This window comes from Mus musculus, chromosome 9 (genome assembly GCF_000001635.26).
Source record: "Mus musculus strain C57BL/6J chromosome 9, GRCm38.p6 C57BL/6J".
NCBI lineage: Eukaryota > Metazoa > Chordata > Mammalia > Rodentia > Muridae > Mus > Mus musculus.
In genome coordinates this window covers 62417104-62442944 of record NC_000075.6, presented here as the reverse complement: position 1 = coordinate 62442944, position 25841 = coordinate 62417104, and the positions used below count along the sequence as shown (strand labels likewise).

General features: G+C 50.8%; 1 protein-coding gene across 7 annotated transcripts in view; it reads left to right on the top strand.

Annotated features, from left to right (window-relative positions):
* Coro2b (coronin, actin binding protein, 2B) overlaps nt 1–23455 on the top strand; it is a 117555-nt gene extending 94100 nt beyond the window's left edge. For 6 of the 7 annotated variants that reach the window (NM_175484.3, XM_006511100.3, XM_006511099.4 and 3 more), the window contains exons 4-12: nt 10439–10588; nt 11479–11643; nt 13603–13719; nt 13892–13996; nt 14913–15009; nt 16302–16414; nt 16714–16804; nt 17015–17154; nt 21532–23453. In NM_175484.3, the coding sequence (NP_780693.2) occupies nt 10439–10588; nt 11479–11643; nt 13603–13719; nt 13892–13996; nt 14913–15009; nt 16302–16414; nt 16714–16804; nt 17015–17154; nt 21532–21663 (1110 nt within the window). In that variant the 3' untranslated portion in view covers nt 21664–23453. Of the gene's footprint in view, nt 1–10438; nt 10589–11478; nt 11644–13602; nt 13720–13891; nt 13997–14912; nt 15010–16301; nt 16415–16713; nt 16805–17014; nt 17155–21531 lie in introns of all 7 variants that reach the window. The other variant, XM_006511094.4, reaches the window with a different exon arrangement.
* Nucleotides 23456–25841: the final 2386 nt, after the last annotated feature.

Genomic DNA, 25841 nt, shown 5'->3' with positions numbered 1-25841 from the left:
TACCCGAGGTTTCCTAGGGTTTGTAACAGGGCCCGAGTACCTTGTTGGCAGTCGAGCTCAGAAGTGGCGGCCAGTAGTATGTCATCCACGTACTGTAGCAGGATCAAGTCTGGGTGCTGGATCCGGAAGTCTGCTAGGTCTCTGTGTAGTGCCTCATCAAACAGGGTGGGACTGTTTTTGAAACCCTGTGGGAGTCTGGTCCAGGTCAATTGTCCTGAGATTCCCATCCCTGGATCTCTCCACTCAAAGGCGAAGAGAGGCTGACTGGTGGGGTGGAGTCTCAGGCAGAAAAAGGCATCCTTTAAATCAAGCACAGTGTACCACTGGTGGGACGGTGGGAGCCCGCTCAAGAGGTTGTAAGGGTTGGGCACGGTGGGGTGGATGTCTTCCACCCGCTTGTTGACTTCTCTCAGATCCTGGACAGGCCTGTAATCATTAGTCCCTGGTTTCTTAACGGGTAGCAGGGGCGTGTTCCAGGGGGACTGGCAGGGTACCAGTATTCCCTGGTCCAACAGCCTCTGTATGTGGGGCTTGATCCCCAGTCTGGCTTCCTGTGACATGGGGTATTGTTTTATGGACACGGGGGTAGAGGTTGCCTTTAGAGGTATAATCAGAGGCGCTTGGCGAACTGCCAGTCCCATGCCCCCGGTTTCTGCCCAGGCCTGGGGAAAATCAGAAAGCCATGTGGACCCTAGAGAAACATCCGGCTCTTTTGAGGTCTCATGTAGCCGATACTCATCTTCTATGTTTAGGGTCAGCACTTGCAGGGGCTGTCCCATTGGTCCCACAACCTGAGCTCCTGATCCCTCGAAGTGGATCTGGGCTTTTAGTTTAGTCAGCAAGTCTCTTCCTAGCAGAGGATAGGGGCAGTCTGGTACATGGAGGAAAGAGTGGGTGACCTTACCGGTAGCTAGATGTACTTTGCGATCCGTGGTCCAGCGATACCGCTTTCCTCCAGTAGCCCCTTGGACCCAGGCAGACTTGTCACTTAGGGGTCCAGGATTTTGGGTCAGCACGGAGTGTTGGGCCCCAGTATCTACCAGGAAGGTGACGGGTTGCCCCCCGACTTTGAGGGTTATCCTGGGTTCAGGGGGGGCTCCTGACCCTGACCTCCCTAGTCACCTAAGGTCAGGAGGGAGGTCTGGGGCCTCGGTCCTCGGGGCCCTCGTGGCTTCTTTGGGCAGTCCTTAGCCCAGTGTCCCTTTTCTTTGCAGTAGGCGCATTGGTCCTTATCAAGTTGGGGCCTCCTTCGCTCTCCCCCCTGTCTATCCTGTCTCTGACCAATAACTACAGTGGCCAAGAGCTTGCTCATCTCTCTATGTCTTCTGCGGTCCCTTTCTTTCTCTCTCTGCTCATCCTCTGCCCTACGGCGTTCTTCTTTTTCCTCTGTTTCTCTCCTGATACGTTCCTCTCTTTCTTCCGGGGTTTCTCGCTTATTAAAGATCCTTTCAGCTTCCCTCACTAAGTCTCCTAAGGTCTTGCTCTTTAAATCTTCTAACCGCTCTAACTTTCGCCCGATATCCGGGGCAGACTGCCAGATGAATGACATAGACACATTGGTTTCTTGCCCTGGGTCCTCAGGGTCATAAGGAGTGTACCTGCGATAGGCCTCCTTGAGTCTCTCTAAAAAGGCTGAGGGAGACTCATTAGGTCCCTGGGTTATCCCTTTTACCTTGGCCAAATTGGTGGGGCTCCTGCCCGCGTTTTGGAGACCCGCTAAGAGCAACTGGCGATAGAGGACTAGGTGGTTCCTACCTTCTGTAGTGGTGTAATCCCAATCGGGGCGTTCAAGGGGAAAAGCAGCATTGACTTCATTAGGCAACTGAGTGGGGCGTCCATCATTGCCCCGGACTGCCTTTCTAGCCTCTAGGAGCACCCGCTGCTTTTCTTCTCCGGTCAGCAGGGTCCCCAACAACTGCTGACAGTCGTCCCAGGTGGGCTGGTGGGTGATGAGGACGGACTCAATCAAGGCCGTCAATTTACCTGGATCTTCAGAAAAGGAAGGGTTATTATTTTTCCAATTATATAAGTCAGAGGAGGAAAACGGCCAGTACTGAAGCTGGCCATCTCCCCCCATGCGGAGTGGGAATGCCTGGGAGGAGGTGGAGTCCGCTGCGGGAGGGTCTCTCCTTCCCCGCAGTCGAGACACCATGGGAGAAGGGGGGGAAACCTCGGAGGTGGTGGCCGCCTCTTCTTCATCGTTCCCTCTGGCAGAGGAGGAAGGTTGTGCTCCGTACGGCGGGGGGTCCTCTGTGAGAAGGTCAATGAGAGGTCCGCCGTTATCAGGGAGAACCTGGGGCTTAGGAGGTTTGGGCTTTATAGAGGGGGTAAGGGCAGGGTAAAGGGCAGATCGGGACGGAGGTTGCGCAGAAGGACCGGGCGGGAGGACGGGAGCTGTCGGTAAAGGAGGGGGTTTTGGAGAGACAAACGGTTTGACCCACGGAGGGGGGTCATAGGCAAGTGCCTCCCAGGTGACGATATATGGGACCTGATCCGGGTGTCCGTGGGGACCAGGACAAAACACTCTAGACTTGACCTGAGAGATAATACCTAAATTAAAAGTACCATCCTGAGGCCATCCCACATTGAAAGTTGGCCATTCGGCGGAACAGAAGGTAACCCAGCGCCTCTTCCTGACATCCACAGACTGATTGGATGCAATGCGCTGGACATCTCCCCAGTGCTGCAAGGTTAGACTCAGAGGGGTAGTTACGGTCTGTCCCATGATCTCAAAAACACTTAAAGACAGGAGAAAACTAACGAAGAACAAAAGAACAACAAACAAATCAGACGCGCGGCGCGGTTTCGGCGTAAAACCGAAAGCAAAAATTCAGACGGGGGAGGGAAGTGTCTCTGCCTCTCGTCCCCCGACAAAGCCACGTACAGTGGAGGAGCTCCAAAAAGTCCGACTCGGGTAGGTTAACTGATACAGAATGGGCCACAAAACGGGCCCCCGAGGCCGCTGGGACGTCTCCCAGGGCTGCGGCCGGGAATACGAACTCGTCAGTTCTTCCGCGGAACCGCCAGATACAGATCTAGTTAGCCAACTAGTACAGACGCAGGCGCAAACATTAGATGCCGGCACAAACACGCACGGAGACAGAGACAGACACGAAACGACCGCTGGCCAGCTTACCTCCCGGCGGGGGTCGGTGGTCCCTGGGCAGGGGTCTCCTAATCTCGGTGGGACCTCCAAATGAAAGACCCCCGAGGTGGGTAGTCAATCAATCTGAGGAGACCCTCCCAAGGATCAGCGAGACCACGATTCGGATGTAATCAGCAAGAGGCTTTATTGGGAACACGGGTACCCGGGCGACTCAGTCTATCGGAGGACTGGCGCGCCGAGTGTGGGGTTTTTACCCTTTTTATAGGGCTGGGGAGCAAAAAGCGCGGGTACAGAAGCGAGAAGCGAGCTGAGTGGTTAGTTCAAATCAAGGCTTGGGGTATTTCCTGGTCATTTGGGGAACCTGAAACTGAGGTGGGACTTTTTCAGAAACTGTTGCTGGTTCCGCCTTATCTGGGTACCATCTGTTCTTGGCCCTGAGCCGGGGCCCAGGTGGGTACCATCGGTTCTTGGCCTTGAGCCGGGGCCCAGGTGGGTACCATCGGTTCTTGGCCCTTGTCCTAGTATTATTCAGCCTTGATTTTTAACTGTTAATCTTTAACTGAACTTCCTTGTAACTTTTGAGAACTCAGCTCTGGTACTTTTTCATGCCTTGCAAAATGGCGTTACTGCAGCTAGCTTGCTAAGCCTTATGGTGGGGTCTTTCACCAGCAGCTCCTCCCCATCTCGCCCCAGGGAAGTCTTTAGCACTGTCAAGATGCTATGTCCCTTGGGATCAATTCCCTTCCTCCAAGGCAAGAGAGTCTTTTGTAGTCTATCCCCTACATCCCTGCAGGATCCAGGGAGCCTGCCCAAGCTCTTTCCCTAGAGGCCTCATCCTGGGGGGAGGAAAGGGACCATAACTCTGCCTGGCATCTGGCAGAATCCAGTTCTTTCCGCCAGCCTGCTGGGTGATGTCACCTATTGTTGAAGTGCTGTGCTTTTTATAGCTTCTGCAGCAGCAAGGGAGGGCAGCTGGTTGGCTGGCTGGCAGGCGCAGGGAAGGGCAGTATAGCTTTCTTTATGAGGCTCAAGCTCCCGGCCCTTCCCTGGGTGGCCCTACTCAGAGGAAGATGATAGAGCATCACACAATAGACAGACAGACACAGTGTTCAAGAAAAGGAGAGTGGATTCCCAGGAGAAGAAAGGTGGCAGGAGGGAGGTCCCTCTCCCTGGTGGGCCAAGCTCAGCATCTTTCTTTTATTTTCTCTTTAAGCTCCACCACCAGCATCTGCTCTCTGCAACCCAAAGATAACACCCCTCCTGGGGATCTCAGTGGTAGAGTGCTTGCCTGGCAGACTCAAGCCCCTGGGCTCAATTCCTATTACAAGGAAGAAAGGGAGGAAGAAAAGGAAGAAGGGAGAAAGAGAGGGAGGGAAGAGGGGGGTAGGAAAGGAAGGAAATACAGCCTGGGTGCCCATTCTGTGCCAGGCAGCATTGCCCTGTTGGGGACACAGGGAGAATGGCCTGCACTATGGAGCTGGCTATTGGTAAGTCATCTCTGCATCCCGAAAAGGGTGAGTGCAGACTGGCATTTCCATTACGACTGGACAGAGTAGCTGGCAAGCCCACAGGAAATTGCTATAGACAGATGGCTCAGTAGCTACCAGTACATTTTGACTCTGACGTCAACAGGACGCCTGTGCTGCTTTTCCTATAAAGAACAGCACAAGGCCCAGCATGGTGGCCCACACCTGTAATGCCAGCACTTGGGACGTAGGAGTATCAGGATCAGATATCAAAGGCCATCCTTGGCTGCATATGGAGTTGGAGGCCGGCTTGAACTACACGAGACCTTAAATAAATAAATAAATAAATAAATAAATAAATAAATAAATAAATAAATAAATAATGGCTGGCCCTCTGGGATGGAGGAGATGGCTCTCTGGGTAGCAACTCTTACTGTGTGCGCATGAGTACCTGAATACAAATCCCTAGAACCCGCATAAAAACTATACACATACATATACACACGTACCCACACACACAAAATAAAATCAATATTAAAAATAAAAGCTCAGCACATAGTGACAGGTGGCCCAGGAGACTTGATAGTGACAACGAACCACCTCATTCCCGGTTCATGAACTTGTGTATAGTTTTGTTATTTTATTGTGGGCTCCTACTTCTAAAAAGTCAAAGTTAACTGTGAAACAGCTTCAGGCAGCCTTTCCGGAGAGAGCCAGAAGAGGCGCTGTCGTCACGGGAGGCCATGGCTATGTGCGTTGCTTTCCTGAAGACCTAGATGTTACAGGGACCAAAGATGCAGAAGCCAGAGTCAGAGCTACCCATGACCCTGACCCTGCAGGTGTAGGTGGGCATCATGTCTTAGCTTTGATAATAAAATTAAGAAGTGAGCAGAGCAGAGCACACTATGCCTAATCTTGACATTTGAGGAGGAAAAGGGAAACAGTTCAAGGTCATCCTTAGGTACATAGTGAGTTCAAGGGCAGTTGGGTCAAAAAAATTATAATGAAAGAAAGAAAGGAGGGGCCAGGGAGAGGTTCAGTGGCTGAGACTGCTTGCTGCTCTCATATCCCTGATTCCATGTCAGGTGGCTCACAATCATCTGTAACCCCAGCTCCAGGGGATCCAGTACCTTCTTCTGGCCTCTATAAACATCAATATGCACAGACACATACATACACACAGATACAATAATACATACATACATGTATACATACATATATAACTAAAATATAATTTTATTCTCTCATATATTATACCCTGACTATAGTTTCCCCTCCCTCCCTTCCCCTTAGGCTCTCCCCAACCCCAATATAATTATTCTTCAAAAGGAAAAAAAGAGTCACATCTAAAGTTTGACCTATTGAAAAGTTGTCTGTAATCCTTAATGTTATATAAGCATTACTCAAGTAGGTATTGCAGATCCATGGTCATTGTCTTAGTTGGGGTTTCTATTGCTGTGATGAAACACCATTACCAAAAGAAACTTGGGGAAGAAAGGATTTATTTCTATTACATTTCCATATCACAGTCCACCATCCAAGGCTGTCAGGACAGGAACTCAAACAGGTCGGGAACCTGGAGGCAGGCGCGGATGCAGAGGCCATAGAGGAATGCTGCTTACTGGTTTGCTCTTCATGGCTTGCTCAGCCTGCTTTCTTATAGAACCCAGGACCATCAGCCCAGGGATGGCACCACCTACAGTGGGCTATGTTCTCCCAACATTGATCAAGCATCCATCAAGAAAATGCACCATGGGTCAGTCTGATGGAGGCATCTTCTCAACTGTGATTCTCTCTTTCAAAATGACTCTAGCTGTGTCAAGCTGACATACAACTAGCCAACAGTCATCTTCCTGGGAGGATACAGATTTTATTTTCTTTAGTCGTCGAGGCAATTGATTTCATTTTCTTTAGTCGTCGAGGCAATTGTGTGGCACCGGTAGAGTCACCCCTCAGCTGAGAAAACATGTTCAGAAAAATCTAAAATCCTTGGCCACAGATTCACAGTGACTCAGGTCAGAGCCTGGGTTTGCAGGGAGCTTGCACAAGCTCAAGGTCAATCCTTGTTGTCTAGCTGACCTGTCCCCACTCACGCACACTCTGTTTTGGAGGCTCTATCTCCTCCTTAATGCGCCAACTTTGCCCTCACTTGTCTGCGCATGTCCGCATGTCCGCTGTCTCTCAGGAGACTGAGCTCCTGGAAGCCAAGACACGCCCCGCCCCCCGCCCCCCTCCACCCCCACTTATCTAATTGATTAAACGTGACTGAGTGTGACAAGACCCTGGCTCCGGGCTGGAAGGGGACTCTGGCACAGCTGGCTTGCTGGAGGAGAACCCTCCACGCTTCTCTCCACCCCTTCCTTCCCCAAATCCTGTTTGGCACAGTCTCAGGTTTCCTGTGTTATTGCAGTAAGCTCCCAGCACACTCCCTGGGCAGAACCACTGTGTTCCTCCCACATCCCAGATACACTTTGTTTCTAGCAAATTCCATGCATTCTAAGAGACAGGAGTTTCCTTCTGGGTGTTTTAAGCCCACTGTGAACTGCAGCTACTCTCCAGAGCCCAGAGCTTTTTTTTTTTTTTTTTTTTTTTTTTTGTCTCTGGTGCCAACTTCTTGCTGTGTCAGGCCTCGTGATTTCTTCCCTCTCAGCAATGTCAGAGATGTCTGGAACTAATGTGCAGATGAGAAAGCTGGGCCCAGGAGAGGAACTTCCAGGTATCAAATAAGAGACACCTCTCTTTGGGGTATTGATTCTCCCTGGTTCCCCAAACCCTGTTTAGGTGCTAGGATCTTACATTTAGCAATCACCACTGTCCAGCTGTATACACCTCTCTGTCTCTCTTTGTCTGTCACTCTCTGTCTGTCTCCCCCCACCCCCTGTTTCCCAGAGGCTGGACCTGGGGTCCCACTTCCCTTGTGTTCCTGTGGCACAAGACAGCTGCCACTCTAACAACTCAGTTCACATGACTTTGGACCCAGCTGGATTTAAGCCACAAGCCTCTGCAAGACCCATAGACCCCTTTACTTTCTACACCAAGAGTCAGAACCTCAGAGAGGTTAATGGCTCATCCAGTGTCACTCAGCTGGTGAGTGAGGTTTGTCCTCAATGCACATGCACACACACACACACACACACACACACACACACACACACACATACACACACACGAACATGTATGCATATGCATTCACATTATATACACAAACACATATAAATGTATATAATTTATTTCTTATATGTTTATACATGTATCATATATATTCTTATACATGTATGCACATATACATGGCATGTCTGTACATAGCAAGATGTAAAGATACAACTTGCCATCACATGAAAATAAACAAGCTATGAAACATGCATAACAGCAGCTTTTTGGAACAAAAGAAGAAAGTGTGTGTGTGTGTGTGTGTGTGTGTGTGTGTGTGTGTGTGTGTGTGTGTGTGTGTGTGTTGTACACATGTCTAATCTAAGCATTAGTCTTCTCAATTGGAGGTGAAAGGAATGTGTGTCTTCCTGGTCATCACCACACTCCACTGTTCCCACTGTTTCTAAACTAGTCCTCACTCCACAGCACTGTTAGGTGGCAGAAGGTCATGCCAGGTCCCTCTTCCTGTCACTCTTGCACACTAGCAGGTAGTGGTGGGTGGTAGGCGAGAGCTACCAAGGGACTTCCAGTGAGGAAATTTGTTCTCAAGTGGGCTGATTCCCTGAAATGGAGAATGGTGGTTTCAAGTTCTCCATGGAAAAACTTCCTTCTTATCGAGTTGATAGACAAGTTATGGGGGCTTTTGTGGGGAGGCCCTTGCTTCCATAATCCGGGGGAGGTGCACCTGATTGGTCAGGAAACTTGGCAAAGGAGTTCTCTTCAAGCACCCCAACTTCAGCCTTGCTTGCCTTCAGATGATCTTTGTGCATTGATGGTCTAGCCAAATGGTGAGCGTGATGAATTGACATCACATATTAAATTGTTCCACTCTTGTTAGCCAATTGTTTTCTGTCTAGATGATGTCATAAGGAATATCCCATGCCTTCCTAGGTATATTAGTGACATAGTTACTTCTTTTGACTAACTATGAGAAAGCACTACCAAGGCAACTTATATAGAAGAGTTTATTTGGTTACAGAGGATTCATGATGGTTACAGAGTTCATCATGGCAGGGATGCATGGCGGCAGCAGCAGCAGCGGCGGGAGCTGAGGGTTTATGACCTTTAGCATAAGCATGACCTTAAGCATGAAGCAGGGCGTCAACTGGAAGCCCTAGCTGGGTGGGGGTGGTGCACACCTTTAATCCCAGCATTTGGTAGGCAGAGGCAGGCAGATCTCTGGGTTTGAGGCCAGCCTGCTCTACAGAGCAAGTTCCAGGGCAGCCAGGGCTACACAGTGAAACTCTGTCTCAAAAAAAAGGGGGGGGAGAGAGAGAGAGAGAAAGAGAGAGAGAGAGAGAGAGAGAGAGAGAGAGAGAGAGAGAGAGAGAGAGAGAGAAAATGAACTACTCAAAGCCCACCTCCAATGGCTTACTTCCTTCAGTAATTACCTTCCTTCAATTCACCTCCTGAATTTCCCCCAAACAGCACACTACCAACTAGGGACAAAGTGTTCAAATACAGAGCCTACAGGGGACATTCTCATTCACACCGCCATGGCAGATCACAGAGTGTCATACAAGGGCCTTGGGAAATGGCTCAGTGGTTAGTTACGTGTGCTTACTTCTCTTCTAGAGGATCCAAGTTTGGTTCCTAGCACCCACGTCAACTGCTGTAAGTCTAGCTCCAGGTGATCTAGTGCCATATTCCGGCCTCCTTGAGCACTGCACTCAAGTGCACACACTTGTGTACACACACACACACACACACACACACACACACACACGGGACCTGGGGGCATCCCACTTTTCATCATAATTCTGTAGCTATATACAGCCCCTCATAGCTGATAAGCTGTTATCACCGCTATCTCACGCTGAATCCCAGTAGGCCAGGCAGGGCAAGAGCAGGGACAACCTCCCCCATGACACATATACACACCGCCTTGTAGATGACATGGCAACAGTTGAGATGAATGCCTGCATGGAGCCACTGAAGCCCAGTGGGATGAGCATCAGAGACCATGGTCTGTCTGGGGCTCAGTGCCTCTCTCTGGAGCTCCCCACCTGGACCATTTTTGGCCCATCTTTCTCTCCACAGACCATCCTTTTCTGCTTCTTGGCTCACACAGGACTGCAAACAGCAGCTCCACCATCCAGGCTCTGCTTAGGCTCGCCCCTCAAGCCTGACCTCGAGCCTGATGCTCTGCCCTCGAGCCCGTTATCTCTTAGCCTAAACCACAGCTTCCCTCTGCCCAGATGTCCATCCAGGGTCAGGACAGAGTAGGAGACCCACCATGAAGGACACAGAGGAGCTGGGGCAGAAGGAGGAGAAGCAGATTTCCTTAGCAGGTTGCTGGTGGGAAACGAAGGCAGATTTTTAATTTGGTGCTTGCTAAAAGCTGCTGTGACTGTCTGAGCCTGGCAGGGGAATAGCATGCTGGGGAAGTAGGGAGAGGCTCAGCTGATAGAGTGCTTGCCTGGCATGTGTGAAACCCTGAGTTCAGTCCCCAGCATCCTATAAAATAGGTCAAGGTGGCACATTCCTGTGATCTAAACACTCCAGAGGTGGAGGCAAGGTCAGACGGTTCAGGTCATCTCGAGCTACATTTGATCCTCTTCAAAAACAAAAGAGCAAAATCAACAAAACAGAACAAAAACCTGGAAACAATGTTCATTGTCTGCGGTTACATGCTGTCTAGCACTAGCTCCTCCCCCAGGTCTGTGGCACCCCTGCCCCTGTCTGTCCAACTAAAGCCAAGGCTCTCCCTCTGCAGGTGCGGATCTGGGAGATCCCTGACGGTGGGCTGAAGCGGAACATGACCGAGGCGCTCCTGGAGCTCCACGGACACAGCCGCCGTGTGGGGCTGGTTGAGTGGCACCCCACGACCAACAACATTCTCTTCAGCGCTGGCTATGACTACAAGGTGCGGTGGGGGGAGGGGGATGGTCCAGGAGTGGGCAGTCTGGCTAGAGCTGGCTCAGTGGGGGATGCAGGGGGAAGGGGGAGAGCAGGGGATAGTCTAAGCACATTGACTGACATAGGCCCATTTGGTCAGTCAGTCATTCAGTCACTTATTCATTCTCTACCTATCTCCGGGGCACAAATTTTTCCTGGGAGTCTTGGGGGCTTAAGGCATCTTTCCTGTTCTCTCTGGAGTTTAGTGGACTAGAAGACCACAACGCCCATAACCTTTGTCTGGTAACTTCCTAACCAAGAGACTATCATGCCTTCCTAATAGGAAAAATGAGCAACCTGAGATGCAGGGCTGCAGGGGAAATTGCAGCCCCAAACCCTATCGTGTCAGCCACCTGGAACCAGTCAGGGGGTGATGTCTCTCCTTATTTCTTGAAGAAACCAACTCAAGACTGGGGCCTGTGGGAGACTCTCAATGCGTGTGCTGGTTACTTTTCCTGCTGTTGTGACCAAATACCCAACAAGAAACAGCTTAAGGAAGGGTCATCTCGGCTCATAGGTGGAAGGTAGTCTGCCAAGATAGCAGGCTCATGCGGCAGCTGGTCACACTGCATCTGCCGTCCGTGGAGAGGTGCTGCCCACATTTAGGGTGGGTCTTCCCACCTCAGTTAACCTAGTCTAGACACTCCCTCACAGATCCTTCCAGACCATTGTCTTCTAGGTGATTTTAGCTCCTGTCTAGGTGACGGACCCAGTGTGTAGTTGAGATGCATCTGCCTTTCTGTACGGAACCCTTGGCAATGCAGACAGCTCCTCCCGGGGCTGTTGGTGTGGATGAAGGACAGGCACCCAGGACCACAGCAGCCAGTGACTTTATCCACTGCACATCTACCTTCACAGGTCCTCATCTGGAACCTGGACATAGGCGAGCCAGTGAAAATGATTGACTGCCACACCGACGTGATCCTCTGCATGTCCTTCAATACAGACGGCAGCCTGCTCACCACCACATGCAAGGACAAGAAGCTGCGTGTGATTGAACCCCGATCCGGCCGTGTTCTACAGGTGGAGCCATTTGTTTTGTTGAGGGGGAGGAGGTGCTGGAGTCTGTGGAGGAATGGGGCTGTGCTGGGGCCCTGTTCCTGCATCTCACCCATCACACCTTCGGACCAGCCTATCGGCTCAGGGCCATAGGCCTCAGCCTATAGGAACTCTGATTTGTTGTGGGCAGTAAGGGACCAGAGGACTCTTCCTGCCACAGTGACATCTCCCCTAAAGGGGACTGATTCTTCTGCCTGCTGCAATGGACCTTCAGTCCCTGAGTCCCTGGGGTTAACCAGGTCCCATCATGGGTACAGAGGGAGAGGACCTTGGACTCACTGCCCAGTCACCTGCACAGGATGTGCCTGTGGCAAACGGCACATGATTCCAGTCCACAGATGGCGCTACATGGGGAGGTTGGTGGGGGGTTCCTCCCTGAGACTCAGACAGAAGGGACTGAGCTATTTGGGAGTAACCCACAGTTACTACACGGCAACCATAAGGCTCTAGAGGATGGAAAATACGGATGGGCAGGACAGGGGACAGAGGCCTACTTAGTTAAGAGGAAGCCATTGATAGGGAGCTTGCCCACCATGCACAGAGCCCTGGGCTTGATCCCCAGCTCTGTGTGAACCGTGGGGGGTAGCACGTGCCTGGAATCCCAGCACTTGAAGACTGAGGCAGGAAAATGGGGTGGGGGTGGGGGGGTCTTCCCAGGACATGTTTCATAGGTTAAAAGAAACGCCACTGTGACAGTACTCAACACAGACCCCTGAGGAGTTAGTGAAGGATCACCGGGCCCTTCCCTGTTTCCGCTGGGCTGGATAATGCAAGGCCCTTGCTTCCTGAATCCCAGGGCTCTGCGCTGGAAGACAACTGTGTTAGTATCCCAGCATTCTGCAGCTACTGTAACAAATAGCCTCAAGCTATGTAGCTTTAAGAAGAGGAGCTTGTTCTTCTTCCGATAGAGGAATCCAGGTGTCCCAAGTGGCTGCGTCTGTAGGCTGCTCTCCCTGTGGAGATTTTAGGGGAGACTCAGTTCTTGTTTGTGTGTGTGTACACGGGTGCACACGTATGCACTGACATGTATACGTGCACATGAATGTCAGAGGACGAGGGCAGGTGTCTTCTTCAGTTGCTCTGCACATTGTCTTTTTGAGGCAGGGTCTCTCGCTGACTAGCCAGCAAGCCTAGGGAACTGCTTGTTTCCATCCCCCAGGGCTGGAATTGCAAAGGCCACCACGTAGCTTTTTAGTTTTTGAAAATATTCTACATTTATTAATTTTGCATGTGTTGGAGAAGGAGTTCACACATGAGGATCAGGTGACAACTCAAAGGCATTAATTCTCTTCTACCATATAGGTTCCTGGAATCTGACTCAGGGCTTCAGGCTCTGAGGCAAGTGCCTTTGCTGAGCCTTTATTTTTTATTTTTTTTAATATGGTTTTGCAAAGATTGAACTCAGGACTCCTGCTTGCACACTGAGCATATTATCAATGGAGCCATCTCTCCAATCCTTGTTTTGTTTTCTTGAAACAGGGTCTCACTGTTGAGCTCTATGTAGCCTATGCTGTCCTGCAACTTGTAATCCTCCTGCCTAAACTTACCAAATTCCAGACTTGTTCTTGCTTCTTCTCACTTCTGGGGACTGCTGGCATGCTGGCTTGTGGCTGTCCCACTCTAGTCCCTGTCCCTGCCTCCAAGGTTGTGATGTCTCTCCCTATGTACTGTATGGCCTCACCCCTCTCTTACAAAGACCCTGGTGATGGTATTTAGATCCTACCTGTGAAAATCATAGCTGTCTCTCCATCTCAGGATTCATAGCCAAATTACATATGCAAGGATCTTTTTCATCTAAGTCAGGGGGCAGTCATAGCACCCTCTAACTAGGACATGGGTCTTGGAGAACCACCACTCCATTCAACTCTCTACAGAGCCACATTCTGAGGGTCCTGGCTCACCTATGGTCTTTGTCCCCTCCAGGAGGCAAACTGCAAAAACCACAGAGTGAATCGGGTAGTGTTCCTGGGCAACATGAAGCGGCTCCTCACGACAGGGGTCTCCAGGTGGAACACAAGACAGATCGCCCTCTGGGACCAGGTCAGCCACTGGGATGCCAGCCGGAGGGCAGGGAGGGGCAGCCAGCCTATATCTGAGCTCCTGAGGTTTCTGCTGGAGGGGTCTGCAACTCTGGTGGCTGTGCTGGGGTTTGGGAAGGAGCCACACTCTCTTCTTAGATGCAGCCTGACCAACACCAACCTCCTCCCTACAGGAGGATCTGTCCATGCCAATGATCGAAGAAGAAATTGATGGACTCTCAGGCCTCCTGTTCCCATTCTATGATGCTGATACCCACATGCTCTACCTGGCTGGAAAGGTAGGGGTGTGTGTGGGGTAGGGACTGTTAATTAGCAGGAGATTCCAGTCCCCATTAGAATGTCTCTCTGGCCTTATCCCTAAGAAAACTAACCTAATCATTGTGGCTTCCCATGAGCCAGCCCAGCCCCTAGCTCTCACCATTTCTAGCTACACCTCTGTCGTTCTTCTGAAATGTCAGTGACTGAGAACTCCTTTCGGGACAAGTTGGACTGGAAGGATAAAGATCTAAGCCTGACATGTGACCAATGGCAGAAGATGAAACACCTATCAAGAGATCTTCCAATGTGGCCTTGGCAGAAAGGCTGTATGGACATGACAAAACCAACCCACCACACACATCACACCAAACACTACATTGCACATATAATGTACATACCACATACATACCACACATACTGACTGCACCATACATATGCACCACAGAGACCATACATACATAGTACACTGCACACATATCACACATGACACTACCCATGTATGCTGCCACATACCACACCATACATATGTGTCACACAGGCTATACATACACACCACATTACATACACATTATACAGATGATAATATATACTACAATGCACACAAACAATGCACTACACCTACATATACCATACATACATACCATATATACCATATATGCATACACACGTCACAGCATAGACACACTATATAAACATGCTACAGTGCACACGTGCCACACACACACTCACACAGCACACACAGCACACAAATCCCATGTACCATACAGACACTCACTGTGATCACACATACACACATATCACGTATATACCATCCCATATCCACCCCTGCCCCTAGTAGAGCTACCAAGGCACAGGGTTAGCTCTCTCCTACAGTGCCTTGGGCCTAGGTCTGCTGGACCCTGCCCTCTACTCTCGTTGCTTCTCTGCTACCCTCAGGGGGATGGAAACATCCGGTACTATGAGATCAGCACGGAGAAGCCCTACCTGAGCTACCTCATGGAGTTCCGCTCCCCAGCCCCACAGAAAGGCCTAGGTAAGGACCTGGAAGCTGATGCAGGCTGCTCTGTGCAGAGCAGGAGATGGTGTTTATTGTCTTGTGCATACACAGGATCCCCTTTACACAATAGTCAGACTCCCAAGCCACAGTCAGCAGGCAGATGGGAATGGGACCCACACGTGCCACCTTCGGCAGGCCAGCTCCTCTGTACCCAGCCTGTCACTCATGGCACCAGCTTGGCTATCTCTGTCAGCAGCAGCCTGCAGGGTATGGGCTCTGGCTTCCTCCTCAGCTGTAGATGCAGAGACTCACTCCACAGTGGGGTTCACATGGTGGGAGGAGGTTCAGTGGCTCTGAAGCCAGGTCTATAGCCTCAGCTGGAGAACTGGCCAGGTCTAGCAGGGCAAGCAAGAGCTCCACCATTTTCCTTGGACCCCAGCACCCAGAGAGACTTGGAACAGAAGACTTGTGAATTTGAGGGTAGACCAGGGGCTATGCAGAGAGACCCTGTCTCAATAAAGAGGGAGAGAGAGAGAGGGAGGGAGGGAGGAGAGATGGGTGGAAGGGAGCGTATTGTAGAAATCTTTTTGGAAGAGCAGCTTCCATCCCAGTTGGAAAGACCTAGAGCCCTCACTCAGATTTACACTACAGGAAAGACACATGGTCTGTCTGTACTTGGCACAGGAAGGTGCCAATCATCTACGTGCTTTGCTCTTCCATGACCTCACACGGGGCGGGGCCACTTCTGCCTAACGAAGCAAAAGTTCAGAGTTAGTGACTCACCCAAGAACTCCTGTGTGGAAAAGGGGCAGAGTCCCCGTTCAAATCCCATTTATAGAAGTCCAAGCTGAGCTCCTAGCACTGTGCAAGCTCTGCCTACTCAGGAGGCGAAGCTGCTCGGGACAGTCTGGCTAGTGAAGTGCAGACAACACATGTAGGTACTGCTGCTTCTAGAAGATCAACAGCAAGCTGTCTCTTGGACCGTGTTGAAACCTCTGGAGTGGAGAGTGGCTTTGCCCTCCTCTCTGTTCTCTGCAGACTGAGACAAAGAAGCAGAGGGAAGACAGTTCATTCCAGAAGGTGCTAGGCCCTGCAGCCTTGTTAAGTTTGTGTCTTGAGTTTGAGGCCAGCCTGGGATACATGACCTTAACCTTGCCTGCCCCCTCCCCTGGCAAATAGTGACTATCATCAGTCAGAGGCCGACTCAAGACATCATGACCACCCTCTGTCCTCTGGGTGGGTCTTTGCACCCAAACTGCAGCCAGCCTGAGAATGTCAGACCGTGAGCAGGGACAGAGAGGTCCCCATAAAGCCCCGTGTCTCTCTAGGTGTCATGCCCAAGCATGGGTTGGATGTGTCTGCCTGCGAGGTCTTCCGCTTCTACAAGCTGGTGACCCTCAAGGGCCTGATTGAACCCATCTCCATGATTGTACCCCGGAGGGTGAGTGGGACTGGGTTGGGCTGCAAAGGGCCCCATGTTCAATCTTACTAACCAGAAGCCCAGATGAACCCAGATAAAGGAGGTGTCGGGACTAGAATATTCAGGCTCCACCTGAAGTAGGGGGCGGAGGACACTCTCAGGTAGGGATGGTTGGTTTGCATGAAAGGGGTCAGTTCTCGAAGGGAGGCCCGGGGAGGACAAAGACTTTGAGGTGGAATGGTAGGGGTGCGCCTAGCTAGATGGTCCCGGCTTTCCCAGCGGTTCCCAGATATCCTTTCCCTTCTTCCTCCCCCGTGCAGTCAGATTCCTACCAGGAGGACATTTATCCCATGACACCAGGCACAGAGCCAGCGCTGACCCCTGATGAATGGCTGGGAGGCATCAACCGAGGTACCTCTGCGGGCGGGCGGGCGGGCGGGTGGGCGCGTGGGCAGGCACGCAGGAGCCACAGAAGAGCTACTCTCCAGCTCAGCTAGCTTCCTCCGCATGATCCCTTGTCCACGTGTGCCCTTCCTCCCACACAGCCAGCAAGCTTGGGACAGTGATATGTCACTCTATAGCCCAGCCTGTTAGATGACAGTGTCTCCATTGCCTCCCCAGATCCCGTGCTGATGTCTCTGAAGGAAGGCTATAAGAAGTCTTCAAAAGTGGTATTTAAGGCCCCCATCAGAGAAAAGAAGAGCGTTGTCGTCAACGGCATAGATTTATTAGAAAATGTCCCACCCAGGACAGAGAATGAGGTAAGGCTGCAGAGTGTCCCCCACACCTCAGGAAGAGTCAGGCCTTTATGTTGCCACTGTGAGCTTCAGGCTTGGAAGGCAGCTCTATCCTGGGACATTTTTCTATCAGTGACACATTCTGTAAGTAACATGTAGTTGGTTCCCTTTGCCTCTGACTTGGAATGAACTTGGAAGCTGGGATGTCAGAGAGATCTGTCTCCCTCCAAACCTCAAATTCACTGACAGAGATGGAATATTATCCTCATGTGTTGTGGACATTGTAAATCACCAAGCGGGTCCATCTTCCTGGCCTCCTCATCACAGCCGGCCTTGACTTCCTGCTTGCTGGTCTGTCACGTTTCCTGCCTCAGAGGAAGAGACTGGCTGTTTACAAGCGGCCTCTTTGTACCACGAGGAGTAAGAGCTCATGCTGACACAGCTAGAGCTGTCCATGGCCTCTGAAGTTAGCTGCTTTCAGGCTGTCACTCCACCCCCACCCCCACCCCAGGCCCACATGCCAACACAGCTCAGCTCAACTGGTAGTTATAGGATGCCTACTGTGTGTCAGACCCGTGGCCTGATGCAGCTGGAAGCCCAACTGGTTGTATAAGTCCATCTGTGTATGAATTCGGGCTCTGCCATTTCCACTGAGTGTCCTGACTTGTCCAGCTGTTGTGATATGCTAGAGAGACGGGGCACAGTACCCAGCAGTCTTCATGGCTCACGCTAAGTGCTCAGAAAGGCTGGCTGCATTAGCCCTCTGTTGCTGTGTAACACATTACCCACAGCCTATTTACAGCTCCAAGGATTAGTTACCTTTCTCATTGTTGTGACTAAAATACCTGAAGGAGGAAGCAGGGAGAGTTTGGGGGGAGCCTACAGTCGGGGGAGATACAGTCCACTATGGCAGGGAAATCACGGCAGCACCAGGAAAGAGGCATCTGGTCCCATTACCTCCACAATCAGGAAACAGAGAGCGAACAGAAGTAGGGCGGGGCTATAAAACTTATAATCTCACCTAGGGAGGCATCACCTCCTAAAGGTTCCCCAACCTTCCCAGATAGCACCCCCAGTTGGAAACAACGTGTTCAAACACATGGGGGGGGCATTCCATACTCAAAGCAAAATACTTTGCCAAGGCTGATCAGCTTTCAGCCATCTCTGGGTGCCTGTGGTTCAAGTCGCTTATGAGCTGCAGCTATGTCAGCTGGGGCCGCAGTCACAGCCCGGGGTCCTAGCTAAGGGAGGACCTGCTTGGATATTGATTCTCATGGCTGCTATCCGGCAGAGGACCTCAGTCCTCACCGTCCCAGCCACGTGGACTTCAGTAAATGCTAGCTTCCGCCATGTCAGCCAACTTCCTGCGCAGCAAGAGAGGACTCCAAGATGGAAGCCAAAGAGGTTCTGTAAGGTGATCTAGGATGATACATCACCAATGCTGCCATGCCCTGCGTGTTTGGCACAAGCTGCTAGGTTCAGCTCAGTTCAGTGGGGAGAATGGCAAGCACCATCTTAGATCAGGCTGTTGGTCCACAAACGTAGACTATCACCATCATCAGTAAAGATCACTGCACTTCACCTCAGGGATCATCCTTAAAAGAGCATCTGGCAGGCAGCTTGATCACAGGCATGACATGTGTCTATGCGGGCTGGGGGTGTGGCTCAGCTAATAGAATGCTTGCCTGGTATGCCAAAGGACCGGGGTTCGATACCCAGTACCACATCAACTGGGCATATATGGTAGACACCTGTAATCCTAGCGCCTCTGAAGTAGAATCCATACTGAGCTAGAGATCTGGGATAGGAGAGAGAGGGTTATGTGCCACTATAGAAAGATGTTCATAGCTGGGCGTGGTGGCGCACGCCTTTAATCCCAGCACTCGGGAGGCAGAGGCAGGCGGATGTCTGAGTTCGAGGACAGCCTGGTCTACAGAGTGAGTTCCAGGACAGCCAGGGGTACACAGAGAAACCCTGTCTCGAAAAAAAAAAAAAACCAAAACAAAACAAAAAAATAAAGGAAAAAAAAGAAAGAAAAAAAAAAGAAAAAGAAAAGGAAAGAAAAAGAAAGAAAGAAAGAAAGAAAGAAAGAAAGAAAGAAAGAAAGAAAGAAAGAAAGAAAGAAAGAAAGAAAGAAAGGAAGAAAGAAAGAAAGGTGGATGTTCATAGTTCTAGAAAGGATGAAATCTTGTGATAAACAGGGTTCTTCTCAAAATAACCCAGGCAGAGGGCAGTGGTAGAAGACTTGGAACTGGAGCAAAGCTGGGTGGCAGACGCTAGGGAGCTCCTGGGACCATTTTTCTTATTTTTGTTTATATTTAACATTTCCAGTTTTAAAAACAATTTTTTAACAAAAGAAAAGAAACGAAAGAAAGAAAGAACCCTGCCTTTTGAAGGCAGAAATATGGGTTGCCGAGATTGCCCGAGTGAGCAATCGTGAGGGCTGGATCCCTGTCTCAGCCCTGAGGGTGAAGCAGGAGGGCCGGAGGGGATGAAGTGGAGTGACATCCAGCTACCCAGATGCCTATATGGATTGGAACCAGTGACCTGGGGAAAGCATTCCGAGTTCTCTGTGCAGGAGAGACAGAGCCCGCCATCCTCCTGTGGCTAAGCCGTGCCTCTCCCACCTTGGGAATAAATAACTCAGACGCCGAGGCCTCAGCTTTACCCATAGTTACGACATTCTGAAAGCCAGGAAGTAACTGATAAGCAAGCAGGACAAGAAAGGGAAACGGCCATCTACAGGCAAGGAGACAGACAGCTCAGAAGCAGGGCATGATGGCGGGCGCCAGAAAGATCAGCATCGGGAAGCTGAGGCAGGAGGATTGCCATGAGTATGAGATAGCATGGGCTACATAGTGAGTTCTAGGCCAGATTAAGCTGTGTGTGTATGTGTTGTTTAGTGTTGTGACAGGCTTTCCTCTAGCCCTGGCTGGCCTCAAACTCACTATTTATCCAAGGGTGATCTTGAACTTCTTTTCTTGGTTGCTGAGATTACAGGCGTGTGACACCACGTCTATTTTATATAGTGCTGGGTAGCAAACCCAATACTTTTCGCATGCTAGACAATATGCTACCAGGTGAGCTGCATCCCAGCTCCAGGCCTGGGACATTTGACAGGTGCGTATGGTTGGAAAGCCACTATAACCAGTCTCCATGGTTACATCACCTATACTTGGTTGTTTAAGCATCGCCTTTAGCAAGACTACTCTCTACTTAACATTTTTATAGAAATGGCAATGCTCTGTCCTCATTGGTGTATGTTATACTTAATTAAATTATAAAAGCACATCCATAATCAAATGTAATCATGCCAAGACCTCCTAACACAGTGACTGTGGATATCCCAGCTTGCTTTCTAGTGCTGTGGTAAGTTGCTATGGCTAAAATAAGTTGGAGAGGAATGAGTTTATCTGACTTACACTTCCACATCCCAGTCCATCACTGAGGGAAGGCAGGAACCTGGAGGCAGGAACTGAAGCACAGACCAAGCAAGAATGTGGCTTGCTCAAGTGCAGGGCCCCTGCTGGTAGCCTACTTTCCCAGTCAGTGTTTTGTGGGCATCTGTTAGTATATTTCACAGAAGCAATCAGAATCTAGTAGACCCAGAGAGTCGACTGTACGAAGGTCTGCCAGGGTACCAACTCTTTACCCAAACCACTGCGCACAGACGCACACATAAGGCCAAGTGTCATTCTGTACCCTCAATTGCCTCAAGAAGAGAAGAGGGACTGGCTCTGGGTTCGATCCTCTAAAACAGAGCAACAACAACACAGATAACCCTAGCGCCTGGGAGGAAGAGACAGGAAGATCCTGAGTTCAAGGCCATGCTCAGCTACTTAGTAAGTTTGAGGCCAGTATGGGCTATATGAGACCTTATCTTTAAAAGAAAAGTCTTAGTTTTTTTTTTAAGAGGCAGAAGCAGGAACACCCGGAGTTTGAGCCATTCTCTGCTACATAGAAAGTTGGAATGTGGCCAACCTGAGCTACAAGAAAGAAGAAAAGGATTGAGGGGGGGGGGCAGAAGGGAAGTGGAGGCAGGAGGATCAGGAGTTCAAAGCCAGCCTCAGACCTGAATGAGCTAGAGTGAACCCCTATCTCAAACAAACAAAGGCTTTAGTTCAGACCCATAAAGGGGCCAGCTTGAGATGCTGAGAAGCAGCCTCCCTCCGACAGGCCTGCGTGGCTCCCATGCTTTACTGTTCTCCCATCAGGGGTAAGTAGGAGCCCCGAAGGATAACTGCAGAGAGCACCGGGCTGGCTGTCTCAGGGTGGGAAGAAGCCTGGGGCAGGTGAGCGGGCATGGCAGGTCTGGGTGGGGTGGGATGAGGCGTCTGAAAACCTTGGTCCTCCAAAGTCCTCCTCACCTACTCTCTCCCCGTACCCCTTGCTGTACCCCAGCTCCTCAGGATGTTCTTTAGGCAGCAGGATGAGATTCGAAGGCTGAAGGAGGAGCTGGCACAGAAGGACATCCGGCTCCGTCAGCTCCAGCTCGAACTGAAAAACCTGCGCAACAACCCCAAGAACTGCTAGCCCCGCCTCGGGCTGTGTTAGCCCCGCCTTGGGCTGAGTAAGCCCCGCCTCGGGCTGTTTTCCAAGCCGATCTCTCCGTTGTTTTTACTGGTCCCTAAACTGCCTCTTATCTGTAGAGCCCAGAGACAGGGCCTGGACTGGAGCTGGGGACCAGTTGGTAGACCCTACCTACCACCTCAAGAACTGGAAGCTGACCTTTGACCTCCTGACTTCATGCTAACATCGGTCCCCCAGCCTCTCCTGGAAAGCCCACCCCTGACTGGCTGCGGCTTCTCCTTGCAGCCCCAAGAGCCAGGCTTTCCCCCTTGGCTCCCGGCAAGTCTCCTCAGAGGGACAGGATGAGTGGGATTACAGCCTGGTTTAGATCTTGAATGTGTCCCCTGCAGAGGGGCTGCCAGGACCTATCTACACAGGAACCAGTCGCTCTGACCCCAGCATTCCTTCTGAAACACAGAGAGGGCTGGATTGTGGGGAGAGCGCTCTGCCCACCTTCTGCCTCCTTCTGCTCCTGCTGCCGAGCAAGCTCAAGTCATCTCACCCAATGGTTGAGCGCCTGGCAGCCCGCCCTTTTCTTTCTGAACTCCCTCCCACCCCTTTGTCTTCAGGGAATGAAGAGGATGTGCTCCATGGCCATAATGACCCTTTGCCTACCTACCCTGTGGTTCTCTTCAAAGCTCTTTTACACCACTTTTCCATTTAATTCGTGAAGCAGGCAGAGTAAGGATTAGTGTCCCTACCTGTCAAATGACAGAACCGAGGGGTCACTCAGAGGGTCAGCAGCAGACCAAGTACCCTTGGTATCCAGAGCTTTCGGCCAGGGCCCTTCCCACTGTATTGAGATGCCAATCCCCTTGTGGGCTTCCCCAGAAAGAGACCTGGAAGCCACTTCCACTGTCTGCCCAACACCAGTAGTGCCAACACGCAGGCTGAGGCTCTCACACTCAGTGCCCTGGACCCTCCTGGCCTGCGCTCCTTGCTCTCACTCTCTGCTGGGGGGGGGGGGGGGGCTCCATCTGACAGTGAGGCCTCTTCCTGGAAGCTGAGGCAGAGAGAAAGAATAGAGTTTGGCCCTTGGGCAGGCAGAGCAAGATGGCTTCCAGGGACGCTCTGCCTGTGTCTCCCTCCACCCCGCTCCCTTCCCACTCCCAACCCTGCTATCTCAGCCACTTTCAGCCTTACACACACAGGATGACCACAGCCACTCCACCCACATAGCACTTTAAAGTTTACCCAGGTTTTTGACACATAGATCTCACCGACTCGTGCATCTGCCCTACTTTACAGTGAAGGTAACCAGGAAATGGCCCTCTGCACGCAGCTCTGGGATGCGGCATCTCTTTGGTCCTCTACACGCTTGCTTTAGCCCCTCTCCCCTCCCTCTCTCCATTCTCCACCTAACACATGGAGCTCAAAAGCACTGGTGTCAGGACAGTCACCGCCCTTTGGGTAGAGGAGATGTGGGGACCTCGGTCACCGGCTGGGATCTGCTATACATAGGACACTTCTTGCCTGCCCACCCTGCAAAACTTCCCAACTGCAGATGCCCTCCAGGCGAGCTGAGGTGAGATTTCCCCAGCCCTGGGGCCTCTCCTCTCCAACCACCGACGTTCCCCACTCCCAGCGTGCTAAAGCGAGTTCTCCTCCCCACCACCACAGCTAGACTGTCAGCTCTCATCTCCCCTCCACACTTCTGGAATTTTCTTTCTCTCCATTGACCTTTGTGGTCTTCTGTGATTATTTATGCTGCCTCCCAAGGTTAGAATTGAAATAAAATGTTTTCAGGTTATCAAGCCATGTATCAAGCCATGTTTTCAGGCTATCGTGGCCATGTCATTTAGCCGCAGGGAGATCCTACGTTGGTCACCTCGTTGTCTCTGTGGCCAGCGGCACATTCGGCTCCTCTGTCTTTCTGAAATGACAGCTACCTCTGTACAGCTATCCTGCCACATTCTGTTCATCTGACACTGTTGACAACCCCGGGGACGACAGTGCTTTGCTGCGGGGGCTGTCCTGTACACTGTACACTTGTCAGTGTCCCTGCCTGCCTTAACACTCCAGGTGTCATGGCAACCTCCTCCTAGTTTTGACAGACAAAAATGCCCTGCATATTATTCAGTGTAATTCAGAACTACTGTTCTGGGGAAAGGGACCCACCACCAAACCTGACAGCCTGGGTTGTAGAAGGAGAAAACAGACTCCAATTATCCTCTGACCTCCACGCGTTTGACATGGCACTCTTGGGCACTTGTATACATGGACACACATATAAATATTAAAATTTTTTACTTCAAAAAAATTGATAACGTGTGCAGTACCAACAGTGGCCAGAAGGTGGCGTCGGGTTCCCTGGAGCTGGAGTTACAGATGGATGTGAGACACTATGTGGGTGCTGGGAACTGAACATGGGTCCTCTGCAAGGGCAGCCAGTGCTCTAACCACTGAGCAACCTCTCCATATTTCCTTTTTTTTTTTTTTAAATAAACTACCTCTTACAGCTATTCAAAAGGTATTTGCTATGGACAAATATAGTGGTTCATACCTATAATTCCACTCTTAGAGGCTAAAGCAGGAAGGTTATCAAGGGTTCCAGTCCAGCCTGAGATACACAGTAAGAAAGACCCTGTTTCAAAAGAGGGCAAGGCACACCAAGGATGTAGATCAGTTGGTAGGATGCTTACCTAGAATGTGTGAAGCCCAGAATCTGATCACAGGCACTACATAAACCAGATGTGGCAGCACAACTTTGTAATCCTAGCACTTGGGAAGTGGGGACAGGAAGATCAGAAGTTCAAAGTTAACCTTGGTTAAATAGGGAATTCAAGACCAGCCTGGGCTATATAAAGACCATGTTTGTTTTGTATCTAATCCTGTGCTGGGGTCTGGGAAGACTAGTGTCTTACACTGGACCGGTACAGGCTGCAAGGTACTGGTCCATGCATTTGACTCCCTAGGTTCTGTTACTGGGCTGGTATGGCCGAGATCACTGAGCCAGTGTCGTGGGGAAGCCGAAAGATAAGGGTCTTCTGGGTCTGGGGACAGAGGAACTGAGGGGAGCCTGCTTAGGAAGGAAGCTGGGTTCTCTCTTGAGACCAGAAATGGTGGACACCAGTACTCTCTCACCAAGGCAGGCCTGTCTGAGAAGAGGGCTGTCAGTCTACCAAGGAGATGGATGCCACAGGTAACTGAGGGGAGCCAGAGGAGCTAGCACAACTTAAGTGGGGAGCATCAGGAGACTGTAGGGGAACTGCACACAGAACGCTGGGCCAGGTGAGGGTTTAAATCCCACTGTGGCCTCAGTGTGGGAAATCCTGCCTGTCACTCATCTGCACGGGTTATCATTTTCCCAACCTGTACAATAAGGGGTAAGAACAATTCCCAGGGCCCCTTCCTGGTCAAACACCTGAGATTTCCGTGGTACCAGCTGCCCAGGGGATAAAAAAGTCCCCAAAGCTGTGCATTGCCTGACATAAGTGATACAGACAATCTCGCCAAGAAAAAGGGAAGCAGCTCGGGGCTCCTGTGAGGCCTGAAGGCCTGGAGTTTCTGCTTTTAGATTAATTCTCAAACCCTAAGTTTTCAGGAATTCTGAATTCACTCAGAGTCTGGTCCGTGTACGCTTCTGCTCATCAGATGTCAGGGAACCCCGGGCTGTCACCTGGCTGAGACCGCCCTGCCTGGGCCCAGGGGAGCAAGGAAAGGTGTGCACATGTGCATGTGCCTTCTCCTCTGCCCCGCCTGCTTCTACCCCAGCAGAACAGCTTATAATGGTAAATTACCTACAGTCAGTAGGAGCCCATGTTCCAAACTGTGTTTGTTGAGTAGTCACCTTCCCATTGGCTATTTATGTGTCCTTAGAGTCTTCCTGTGCTGTGCTGCGGTTGTAGCTCAGCAGAGGGCTGGCTTAGAATGCTGGAAACCCTGAGTTCCGTCCCTGTCACTGCATAAATCAGCCATGGCAGTCTCAGCACATAGGAGGTGGAGGCATGAGGTCCAGAAGTTTGAGGATATCTTTGACTATGTAGTGAGTTCAAGGCCAGCCTGAGCTACATGAGACACTGTCTTAAAAAAACAAAACAAAACAAACAAAACAAAACACTTAGGCTATGATAACTTTTACTTGTAGTCTTGTATGCTGGTCTCTGTGCCAGTGCTGACCCAGCCCTCCACAGAGCTTTAAT